The sequence below is a fragment of the Gouania willdenowi genome, chromosome 19 (genome assembly GCF_900634775.1).
Source record: "Gouania willdenowi chromosome 19, fGouWil2.1, whole genome shotgun sequence".
NCBI lineage: Eukaryota > Metazoa > Chordata > Actinopteri > Blenniiformes > Gobiesocidae > Gouania > Gouania willdenowi.
Window position 1 is genome coordinate 2,641,309 of NC_041062.1, and position 12,951 is coordinate 2,654,259.

The 12,951-nt window shown below is 39.4% G+C and overlaps 1 protein-coding gene across 5 annotated transcripts in view; it reads right to left on the reverse strand.

Moving 5' to 3' along the window:
* The window catches only part of ankfn1b (ankyrin repeat and fibronectin type III domain containing 1b), a 150,388-nt gene that overhangs the window by 54,637 nt on the left and 82,800 nt on the right, over positions 1–12,951 (reverse strand). For 4 of the 5 annotated variants that reach the window (XM_028477121.1, XM_028477120.1, XM_028477123.1 and 1 more), the window contains one exon: positions 2,086–2,126. In XM_028477121.1, the coding sequence (XP_028332922.1) occupies positions 2,086–2,126 (41 nt within the window). Of the gene's footprint in view, positions 1–2,085; positions 2,127–3,342; positions 3,437–12,951 lie in introns of those variants that run through there. The other variant, XM_028477124.1, reaches the window with a different exon arrangement.

Consider the following 12,951-nt stretch of genomic DNA (forward strand, 5'->3'; position numbering starts at 1 on the left):
TCCATGACCATGCTGGCTTTTCCCATTCCGTCAAACTCTTCTCAGCTTGGAGCTCCACAGCTGAGCCAATCAGCTGACAGTATTTAGCTTAAGTGGACGACTTCATTAGACCCCCGAGATCGATCAAAGATTTAATGATTAGAGAGTGAGGGCGCATGCGCTGCAGCTTTTAATCTGATTAAATAGCCAATAGAAACCAATGCTGAGACCAACGGGACGTCATCTGTTACTGAGCAGTGAGAATAAAGTTGAAGAAGTGTGGTTTGAACATTAAAAGTAGTAAAAGGTTAAAGATGGTGTTATTTAGTCAATTTATCATAGAGAACAACTAAAACGTGTGACTACACACTGATCATGTGAGTTTGTCAGCGTTTAATAAAAGATGATGCTGTAACTCACAATTAAATAATATGTAATTTTATGCTCCTTTAACCCCCACCCCCCCACCCTCAGCCACTCCCTGTTTTCACTTTACCTTATGTCTGCAACATACAGTAGCTGAAATCCATAATCTCAATCAGACCCCCTTCCAGCTATTCTTGTCAAAGCCTGTGTCCACTCTGGCCCCCCTCATTACATGCATTATACATTCCTCACGCACCACTGGAACTGTCCCCTGCTCACTAAAAACAGCTGCTGTCACACCGATACACAAAAACACAGTTCAGATCCCAATAATCTCAATAATTTATGTTGCATATCCAACCAGCCATTCCTCAGTAAATTACTCAAAAAAAAACCGTTGCCTCACAGCTTCACACCCACAACAATCTCCTGCAATAATCTTAATGAACAGTTGCAGCCCGGTTTCCGCCCACTCCATAGCACTGAAACAGCCCTACTCAAAATCACCAACCATCTCCTCCTGGCTGCTGATTCTGGGGTCCTCTCCATCCTCATCCTGTTTGATCTGAGTGTGGCCTTTGATACCATCTCACACACCATCCAGACTTCTCTCTATTGGCATCACACACATCGCCTTCAACTGGTTTAAATCTTACCTCTCAGGCCGCACGCAGTACATTCAACTAAAATCATTTACATCCCACCCACTCCCAGTCACTACAGGTGTTCCCCAGGGCTCTGTCCTGGGGCCCCTTATATTTTATCATCAACTTACTGCCTCTCAGCCATATTTTACATCAGCACCACATGTGCAGCTGAAACCTGCTGTTACTCACAAGTACGACCATTTTTTTAAGTTAAAGCATCATCTTTCGTAGAGCTTGGCTGTTTAAAGCAGGTAAATTTAAAAGAATGAGAACACACCTGAGGGTACGACTTATATTTTGACTTATGTTCAACTGATTAATGAGTAGATGGAGTAGAAAAGTAAATAAATAGATAAAAATAGGACCTCAGACATGATCAAATAATGTGTTGTATTGGTGAAGATTGTTTCATGAGTTTTTAGTGGTGGGAAAATCCAAATTACCTCTAATTTAGCTTTAGCTCGTAAAAAGCTGCTCACTTTTATGTTTAGCTTTATGGTATTATGGTCCAAATATTATCCAAATAACCAGGTGACTGACTATCAACTGTGAGGAACAATAGTTGTTGGAAGTTCTACAATTTGACACTTTAGCAAAAACAATTACACAGCTTTTTTGACATGGTGCTATGTTTCATAATACTATGACGTCTAATGGGATTTCAACTCTAACTATACATAAATAGTTTATGCACAATACATTCCCGTAGCAAAGAAAGTGTTTCTTTGGAATTAATTTTACTCGTAAAATCCTTCAATAACAAAGAAAAGAAAAATACCAGAGGCTGATTTTCATTATTTTTTTTCTTTACACACTGAGAATTTTCCATAGAGTTAGCAGAAAAACTGGTCTGAGGCAAAAACTATTACAGTTATGAAAAGGATTAAAGGTTTAGGTTAAGAAAGACTTACACGCACACGCACACGCACACACACACACACACTTTTACCTTGAATTAATAATGGTTTTGTTCGTGTTATTACTGTGCTCAGTTTCAGTCATGTGTTCTTTAATATGACTTATTAAAACTTATTGTGTCTGGGTACCAAAACTAATAGGAATATAAACAATAAAAACATTAACTAGGACTTACTTCTTGTTCTGATTTTCCTTTCGATCAGCAGAGCCCAGACTCTGAAAAGAGAAAATGCAAACATTAGCAACATTATCAAGAACATAAAGTGGAACGACTACGAGTTTGGAGATAGTGAATCATCTCTCCGTCCTAACAGGACCTCAACATTTCTTGACCTTCGTTGTAAACAATTATCACACAGGAAGGAGGGCCAAATATCAGGAAGTGACAGCTCTGTAAAAACGTGAATAATGGTAATAATCCATTTTATAATAGTATTTTACAATAAGAATAAAGGTGAGATAATAGAGTATAAAGGACAACAACTTTAAAACTTTTTATACGTTAGACACAGTGACACTTTAAACAGTGGCTGATCTGACAGTATACATGAATCCTGGTGGGAAAAACATATAGATTAATAAGGAAATAACCTTTTACCTCCTGCCTTTCCAAAGCAACACCACACTATATATATCATTTTTTTTTATAGAAGTGCACGTTATCTTTAATTCCCTATAAAATTATAATTATTTATATAGATATATATATATTTACCTATTTAAATAAAATATTTTGCAGTGTGAAAACAACTTGTCATTGAGCCTCTGTTCAAATAGACCAAAACAACTGTAAAGCAACAGGTGGAAGTGTTATTAAAATATAGGTTTACTGTTTATCCTTCATAAACCAATAACACAACTTTAAAAACCTTGTCGTTGATGGGGAAAAATGTGAGAAAAGTCAAATCAGCTGCGACGAGACACATCTACACCCACCTCCACGAGCTCCTTAACACCTGAGGTAATTATCCTAACATTAGGGATGAGCGTATGCGAGGCGATTAGGAGGTTTAGAAAGGTTGACAGGTTTTTTGTCACCTGTAAAGTACAGAAACATCCAAGGCAACGGCTTGAAATTTGATGTAAACAAGTGTGATGGAGGAGCAAATAGATGCTGAAGGTTTGATCATAGTAAACATGCAGAAGAAGCCGGCGTGAGACAACATACCTTCACACAGCAGGTAACACAAAAAGCATCCCTTGCAGCTGTGTGAGCATTTTACATCAAACAGTACGAGTGTTTGCATCATCAATCACATTATAACCAACATTTCATGACTTACTGAAGTAGTTCTGAAATACCTTCACTTTAACATTACCTGTCAACAATTCTGCGTCATACCTTTCAAATTCAAAGCAGTAAACAGAACGTTACTCAACACATATCTTAGATACACCAGTTACCTTTCATTTGGATCATTCCAGCACATACCTGTTGAGTGAAAGCCAGTAAACCAAGTTGCGGAGTGTGCTCCACTCTTCCTTCTTCCTTCTGTGTTATCGAACCCCTAAGTCCCCGCGTTGTAGTTTCAGTGGCCACTTTAATTGCTGTTCACCTGTCCAACTTCTGCTTCCCCTCCCTCCCCCTTTGCAACTCCCTCAATCTCCTCCACTATCTTCCCAAACGCTGCTGGTGACAAGCGGAGAAACGTTTGCAAAGCTCGTTCCAATGGTGGCTGCTACCTCTACTGACTTGTACTTTAATTGTGGTTGCTAGGTGATAAGCTTCTCCAATTCTGCACACAGAGAGAAGAAGCAAGGGGGGGGGGGTAAGGGGGGTTTCGGAGGAGAGTGAGAGAATAGGTGGTGGGAGGAAATGCTCATTATAGAAACAGTAGCCAAAGGAGCGTGATCGGCAGCGGGCAGGGGGAGAGGCTCGCTGAGGGGGAGGAAGTAGTGCAGATGAATGATGAGAGGTTTGACTCACGGAGCAGGTTCAACTTCCTGGCTTTCCCTTTTGGGACCATAATGACCAACCTGACGTACTAAGCCACGAGCTTGCTTGGATTTTTATTAAATACTTTACCAGGGTTCCTACAACTTCAGTCAAATTAAATTCAAGACTTTTGAAAGACTTTTTAATGCCATGTGAAATTAAATTTAAGACAGACATTATAGTTAATGCAATTGGAGGGAAAAAAAAATCCACATCAATTACATAGGGTTAGGGTCAGTTTTTGCCAGTGTCTAGTGCAGATGCACAACTGGCAGCCCCCAAAGTAAACACACAAAAAAAAAAAACAGACTTAAATAATCAAAATCTTTGTTGGACAGGCAATGTTTGCACAGTTTTGTATTTAATTCCACTGTAGTGATTGTACGATGTTACGGTAAATTATATATATTGTTTCAAACAAATGTTACCATTTATTTTGAATGCAAGACTAATTACAATCATAAAATCATAATTTCATTTTAAATAGATTTATGAATTTAATGCCTTTTAAGACTTTTTAAGGATCTGCGGGAACCCTGTTTACATCGGTAACAAAACTTAATGAACTTCTGAACACACAGGCTTACAGGTTCCTATTGTTTGGGTTTGGAACTAATTACTACAGCGAAAAACAGTGATGGCAGCAATGTTTGGAAGGACAACTGGGCTTTAACATCAGCGATAAATAAACACTTAGCTAATTATGTGTTACAACAATTGCCTTATCCCCTGGTCCTAATTACTGCATTTCAGAGTGCACAGGTGTCTCAAGCTGACAGGCAGCCAGTGCAAATGTTTAATGAATCAACTGTGTCCAACCACATCAGGGAGTTTACACTCATTAGCTTAAATTAGTTGAATAGGAATTATCTTTTGATATCAAAACACGCGTCGGTCTTTGACAAAGTTAAAAAGTAGAGAAAGTTATAAACATGTCCCACACTGAACCTGATGACCAGTGACATACTTAAGGCCAGTCCTTTGCATAACTAAAGTCACAAAACTGGCATTGCTTCCCAACAATAATAACTTAACCTACTTTCTGAGATTTAACTTGTGGTAAAAACTAAACAAGAGTTAAGAAACTGACAAAAATCATATTTATCAGGATGCTAACTAGAGATGGGCAATATCACAGACCCACCAATATTATCGGCCAATATTTCCCATAAAATGTAATGCAGAACATCTCTACTGCTAACTATGTAGCAGCTAGCCCCTAATGAGTGTGTGTTTTTGTTGTCTCTGGCTGTGGACGCATGCAATTCTCTTCCAACGTCATTGTCCATTGATTACGTGCCACGCGTGAGAGAAAGCAGATTGATGTCAGAAGCATTACTCATCGCTCCTAGAAATGTCAAACCTACTGCCAATGCTCGGAAAAGCTACACAGGAACTGTGTCATGGTTTCTTTATTCTATCCATCTATTTATACTTTTGTCTATCCATCCAGTTTACTTCGTGCTTTCCTCACTGTACACAAAAAAAAAAAAATCCACCTGCCAGCATTGCGAGCTTATGCAATGAAGAATGTGAAAACACAGCTTGTGTAGCGTAGAAGCCACAGCAGGTCATCCCACCTGTCAGTCAAAGAAAGCTTTTCTAATTATATATGACATGGCTTTAGACACACACACACACACACACACACACACACACACACACACACACACACTGACAAAATGTAAACGCACATGCCACTCATCTAAAAACCCACTAACATCATGCACATAATTAGTAACTTCCTTGAAGGCTCTCAGTGGGTTCTGGTGGCCTTTTAATGATACTTACTATGCAGGCTCCAGGGATGGGAGTGTAGCAGTCACATTAAGGGTACATCACGTTGGATCAAAAGGTCTCTTAACATCAACAATGGAATGTTATTATGTGTTTGTTTTGAATACAAAACATATTTCTGAGATGTCGTTTATACCATAATTCTGGCTAACTATTCAGTATATCTATTCGTCCTTTTCTGATATTTATTTAGCCTTTGCTTGTACAAAAAAAGCTTATTAATGACATTGTTAATGACGCAGTACGTCGAAATGTATGGGCGATTTTTTTTCACAAAAATACGACGAAATGCGCGATCCGGATGAAACTCGCTAACTCAACATAACTGAGTCAAATTTCATAAAGATTGGTCGATTAGCAAATGAAATAATTATTTTTGAAATGACGAGAAATTGGGATTTTTTATTTTTTACTTTCGAGACTAATCCTGAATCAGTACAAGGTTCCTACAGCTTTAGTCAAATTAAATTCAAGACTTTTTAAGACTTGTTCTTGCCATTTGAAATAAAATGTAAGGCCAACTTCATAGTAAACATAATTGGAGAAAAATGAAAAAAGGTTTCGGGTTATTTTTTTCTAGTGTCTAGTGCAGACGTGCAACTGGTCCTTGAAGTAAACACACAAAAATACACAAAATGACTGTAAAATACACAAAATGACTGTAAAATACACAAAAAAACAGACTAATATAATGAAAAGCACAAGATGAAATAGGCAGAAATCTATAAAACAACTACAAAAACCAAGAAGAAAAATCATATTTCAACAGGTAATTTTCATTGAATTTACATTTCCCCATGTTGTTTATACATTTAAAAAAAACAAAAACAACTAATGTTACTATTTAATTTGAAATGTGAGACTAATTAATTACAATCATAAAATCATACATATTATGTGTTAAAATGTTAGACTTTAAGTACTTTTGACGTAATCTTGATAAAAGTCAAACAAGCAAAGAAATAAACGCCAGTGAAAATATTACCTCCTTGATAGAGTTAATAAACTTTAAATCATTCCAGAAAATTGTTGTTTAAAGTAGAAATACTTCCTGCTACCATCATTTTATGGAAGTTTAACTATTACGGACAGAAAATGTGTTTTTGTCCAAACTTTTCCTTGCACTGCATGAATAATGATGGAGTTAACCACCTTCACTGCGTATAACCTATCCCCTGTCCTTTGCTGGCCTTTCAGGTTAGCTATTTAACAAATAGGAAATGCCACAGAAGAGTTGGAACTGTTTACTTGGTAGCCCTAACATCTCATTAAGCAATTATAGACATGTCTACCCACATATTTTCAATTTTAGCTAATAACTTAGCAAGATGTGGTCATTTCCCATTTATGATCATGCTGAAAATAACCAAATCCAGCGATATTACAGTTTTGCAATAACACTTTTAACTATTGAGAGGAAACTCCTCCAACACAGAGAGCCAGCTTAAGAATTTACAGCCAACTTGTGTTGCATAATGCTGCTCAGTGCATTTCTGCTGCCTAATCAACTGGCAGGTTTGTTTGAGCTAAGACTTTGTACACTGGGGCAGTAAAGCACAATTGCAAGCAGAACTCATTACAGCTAAATGGACATCATATTTTAAAAAAGCCCGTGACAGAAAGTAGAGAGAAAACAGAAGAAAAAGAAAAGTAGCAAAGACAGAATTTAATAGAAAAGTGTGCTAGCCTTTAGTGTAATAATTACGTCTTGGGGAATACAGGGTGGAAGAAACTTTCAACCAGCATACAAATTCCAAGAACTGTGAAGGTTTGTTTGGGTTTATTAAAAAGTTTAGTGAAAGTTTAAAAGACTTTTGCAAACATTAAACGTCTCATGTCATGCTGTTTTTCACCCATCTCCATTTGTTTTAAGACAACATAGTATTAGTGGTTTATTTTCCCAAACTCACCTGTTTTCCAGAGTTTTAGCCTCTGAAAAGTCACTTTCTGAGAGACTCTACAAACAGGCTGATTTGCGGCCTACTTATGCATATTTATGAGTGGGCGTGTCCATAGAGGAGACAGTGACTTTCCTGCATGTCTGGCTCTGTTATGCTGCGTTCACACCAAATTAGTCTTCTACGGACGCATCTGCCGCACAAAATGTACTGCAGAGTCCACAGGATCAAAAAATCACCCCATTCGCCTCATACGCACGTCTGAAGCGAAGCCCCGCCCACCAGCGACACATCCTCTCAAACATAAACCAGTGAAAAAAGCCAGTGTGATTAGCGGCTAATGCTATCCTAGCTCGGTGCCGACTTTCAAAGGTGAAAATTACAGAGAGAACTTTTACCTGCTACTACCACCTCCTCGCTGATTCTCCTCCACGCCAAATCCTACCTAGTCCAGTCCCGGTTATAAAGGTCGTGTCTTACAGCTCCAGGTGGTCACACACAGCTTCTACTCCATGGTTGAATGGGTGAACAGACCGGTGTTCGTGTTGACGGCCGGACATCATCATCAACAAAGACTCTTATTGGCTTTCGTCATGTGAAACAGCCACAGGAGTTCAATATTGTCAACTCTTGCGAATGTGCGGGTGTGCGGATATGCGTAAAATTGGGAGCGCCCTTGCACGGCCAACGCACTGCCGCACTGGAAAGATTTCACATCTGGGACGCATCTATCCATTGACTTTGTATGTAATCTGGATGAACGGACATTTCATGACGCATCCGGTGTGAACGCAGCAATCACCAATGCAAATTTATGTTTTTGATTGTTTTCCGCCAAAACACTGCACATTACAGTAAAACACATGGCTATTTAATCTGCTATTGAGTGTGAGTCCGTCTCCCCTCCCCGCACGGTGACGTAGGACCAGAGGACGGCCCGCCCTCCTCCTACCCAGCTGACATGATAGCGACAACACGTATCAACAGCGGCAGTAGAAGAAACATCAACAGCCTTCGATGTGACAGACTGTGGAACCACACGCCGTGGGCGTGTCTGTTTACATATCAATCACGGCAGAGAGCTTCCTAGAGGCGCGGCTTCTCCAGCTCAGTGCCGCGTCAAATTTGTCAATAAAGTGGGAACGTGTCATCAAATTGGAGCGAGGTGTTTGGGCTCGCTCTGAAGTAAGAAAGGAGCAAATCGCCCTCTCACTAAAGATTGAGGGAATCAATGAAAAAAACACTTTGGACATGTGTATGAAGCCCTAACAGCACTTATATGATGTTTAAAGCACAGAAAAGTCAATTTAGCTTAACATGGGCCTTTTAAATGATGTCGATGAGGAAGAATGATGTAAAAGATACTAAATAAACATATGAGGTATGGACATTTGTTTACAGCACAAAAAATATACAGCTGGGGTGAAGTCAGGTTATTTGTAGATGGTCAGGTGCAACGTTCAAAGAACAACAGGATTTAGTTGCTACTCCATATGTTTTTGCTTGTTTTCATTGACCAATCAAAGCAGCGAGTGACGAGAGAGGGACAGGGCGGGTTTTCACTTTCTCATCCCTGTCTTTAGTTTTACAATGTCATTATTTGTAAAGGATTTTCCCTCCTAAATCCTGTGGTGTAGGGACTAAAGGGCCCCAAACAAGGCTCATAAATCAACAGAGCAGAGTCTATGCATATTTACCCATAAATCATTGTGGCGGAGCCACCTACAATCAGTCTAATGGGGCTGGAAGACGTGCTGTCATCCAAGCCATGATGTCACCGAGCCCGAGTCTGTGGGTGTTGATGTTGGTGGTGGGTCTCTGGTTCTGTGTATGCACGAGGGGATGCCTGCATATGTGGCTACGTGTCAATAGCTCTGTGTGTGTGTGTGTGTGTGTGTGTGTGTGTGTGTGTGTGTGTGTGTGTGTGTGGGTGGGGGGTGTCTGAGTATGTAATGGTACGTCTACAGTTATGCTGTGTAAGTGTCTGTGGTGCTGGTGAGTATGTGAGTAAGCGGGAGTGTGTGTGTTATGCAGAGTTTCTATATTGACTTTAGTGCAGTGCACATTGTTAAATGCATTCAAACTTAGAGCTGTCACTTGAACGTGTTAATTGTGATTAATTAATTACAGGAAAAAATAACGCGCTAAAAAAATAACGCTGTTAATCTTTTTTTTTTAGCACTCCAAACAGTGCGTAACCTTTCTTATTGATGATGCACATGCTACGATACAAGACTGGACACTGCCGAGCTGCTCAGTTTTGTTGTATTAATTTTGGCTTTTAAAAACACCAGATGAAAAAATAAAGCCTAGTTATGTGCAAATTGTGCAAGAAAGAGTTTGCCTGATCACTGCAGCCTTCGTTACCACCTCAATGTAGCGGCTAGCACGGACAGCTAGCACAGACAGCTAGCTAAGTATGTGTTCTTACTGTTTCTGATGTGCTAGCTTATAGCACTACTTATGACGTTTTATTTCACTTGTATTTTCTACTATTTGGAGATTGACTAAAGTTGACAGCAATATGACACGTGGCCTTTGGAACTAGTTTCAAATACAGAGGAATGTAAATGTCTATGCCTGAATCTGTTCTAGTTAAAAACAAACAATAAATGACTTTATAAAAACACTTTGTTCTATATCAACGTTTTGATCTGCCACAATAATGTAATTTAATTGAAAATATCTCAAGTTGAGGGCATTTCCCATGAATTTTTAGGTGCGATTGAAAAAGAGATTAATTCAATTAATTACAGAGCATGATTAATTAATCCCACTATTTTTTTTATTCTCTTGACAGCAATATTCAGACTTCTGTACCTGCTTTACATGTACTGTCACATGGTCTTCTACTGGTTATCCCATCCCTGGGCCAGACACGTGAAGTCAGGGGAAGAACAAATAAAAAAATTAAAAAAATTCTACTGATCTGGGCTACAAATGTAATTTCTGAATGATTCCAAAACATTTAAATCATTTTTATGATTACATTTTCTCTGCGGGAGGCGAGATGATGCAGCAACAGGCTGAGCCTCATCTCAGATTGAGCAATCCTTCACAAACTGGGTTGAGCATATGTCTTTTTCTTGTCACCAATGCAATGTTTGTAGACACTTATTATATATTATACATTATATGTCCTCATTTTCATAAAATTGGTCATGTATTTGGAGTTGTCGCTTGAAATCAAATCCAGTCGCGTTGTTTGAGGTCGCGTCATTTACATTGATTTTAATTGTTATCTAGTCTCTTTAGTCGCGTTCGGTGTGAACGCACTTTTATGGGTGTAAAAGTTTGTAAATATTTAGTATTTGTGGGTTTTTATGTTCTGACAGTTTGGTAAACTTTGTGATAAAAGTGGCCAAATTAGCGGTGATTTTGCGCTGTCCTTGGTGCTGAAACATGGCAGAATTGACAGCTGTCACTCAGAGAGACACGGATGCACTCCTTAAAGGCAGGACCCATTTTGAGCCGATTTTCAACTTGTGCGTTTATTTTGGGATAGGGCCGCGTCTCTGTTAAATCGTGTAGGATACATGGTGGAGTGTACATGGTGGCGTGTACATGGTGGCGTGTACATGGTGGCGTGTACGTGGTGTAGTGTACATGGTGTAGTGTACATGGTGTAGTGTACATGGTCTAGTGTACACGGTGTAGTATACACGGTGTAGTGTACATGGTGTAGTGTACACGGTGTAGTATACACGGTGTAGTGTACATGATGTAGTGTACATGGGGTCAAGAGAAGTGATCAACACCCGACGACCAGCTGCCGATCAGTATTCTTCTTCTTCTTCTTCTTCTAATTTGTACGTTGCATTTCAGGAAACAAGACCCAGACGTGCCATGTATGGATGTACAGAGTGAGCAGTCAGATCGTGTATAATGCGAGACGGTTGAAAAAGAAAAATCGCACAGTGTCCGCCCGCCTTAACGGGCAATTGTCCGTGCTTCTTTAACGCTGATTCATCATTCTTTTATTAAACATCTAGGTTAGGTTTTGTCATATTTTTGACTCTCTCTTACTGCCGGAACCACATGCGGCCTGTGTTCCGGGACCTGATGATTTACAAATGAAGCACTGGTGAACTGGGACACCCATTAACTCATCTGCAGATAATTACTGACCATTAGATATTTGGAGAAAACAGTGGACTGAGAAATAACTGAGCTCTGACTCTCAACACAACAACGTGCTGCTGTGAAAGGAGCCTGCAATCAGTTCAGATGAGCTGTGTTTCTGTGTGATATCAAGCAGCCAAAGCGGGTGGTTTGATCATCCTGATGTAGCTCAGCTGTTTGTACCCGTTAGTGTGAACATTAAAAAAGCATGACAATAAATTCACTTCTGCCAAATGAACATTGTTGAAAAATGTGACGCAGAGAAGGAGAAAAAAAAAAAAATATCATTAGCACAAGTGTTGAGAACTTTAAATGATCATTAAAGCCCTGCGATGCATCCAGAGATGATGTCATCGCTGACGTAAACCACTTAGTCGTTTATTATGAGTCATCGTGTATTGTTTTGTCGTGGGCCCTTCAAACATCCTTTAAATCAATGTGTCCATGTCAGCGCTTCACCTCCACTCATTGTTTAAAGCCTCCCACTCGCTTGTTCTGATCTCCACTAACAGTGTGAAGGTAAGACAAAAGCACCTGACTCATTCACAGAATCCATCTGATGACGATAATGATTAACATTGATCACATCAGGTTATAAACAGATCTGAGGCCAGAGACACATTCGAGGGTCCTTTGCCGACATAGCGCTCATATTTCACTTCATTTAAACAGTCGTGACATTGTGAGATGGAAAATCTTGGTAAGAGTCGAGGGTCGAAGGAAGCTTCGTCATGTCCGTCTTTAAAATGTTAACATATACTGCGATATTACCAAACACACATTTGTTGCTCAGAGACAGTCAGACTGACATATAGACACTACACATGCACACAGTATTATTTATAGACACACACACACACACACCACTTACCCCACCGATACACACTAATGGTCATTGCTCTATTTATTTTCCCTCATTAGTTTTAAATGGCCCATCCAGACATTACTATGGCCCCTGCTTTTAATCATCGGCGAGAGCTCAGCCCAGAGCCGGCTTCATCCTCTTTGATGTCAGTCCACCAGCGAATGTCGCCTCCTCCACTTTAAAAAGCACTGATTGATTTAAACATCTATCAACATGTTGTAAAATAGATTCAGATTTGACTTTAATCAGGCTTAAGTTACAGAGGTATTTCACTAAAATGGCCTGAGTAGGAAACTGACTGCACAATAAAACCTACACGCAAGAAATAGTTGAGCGGAAAGTACACGAGTATGAACTAGTAATCATTAAAGTAGCTTTATTATTCCTATTATATGTGCAATATAAAGAAATTAATTCCTGCTT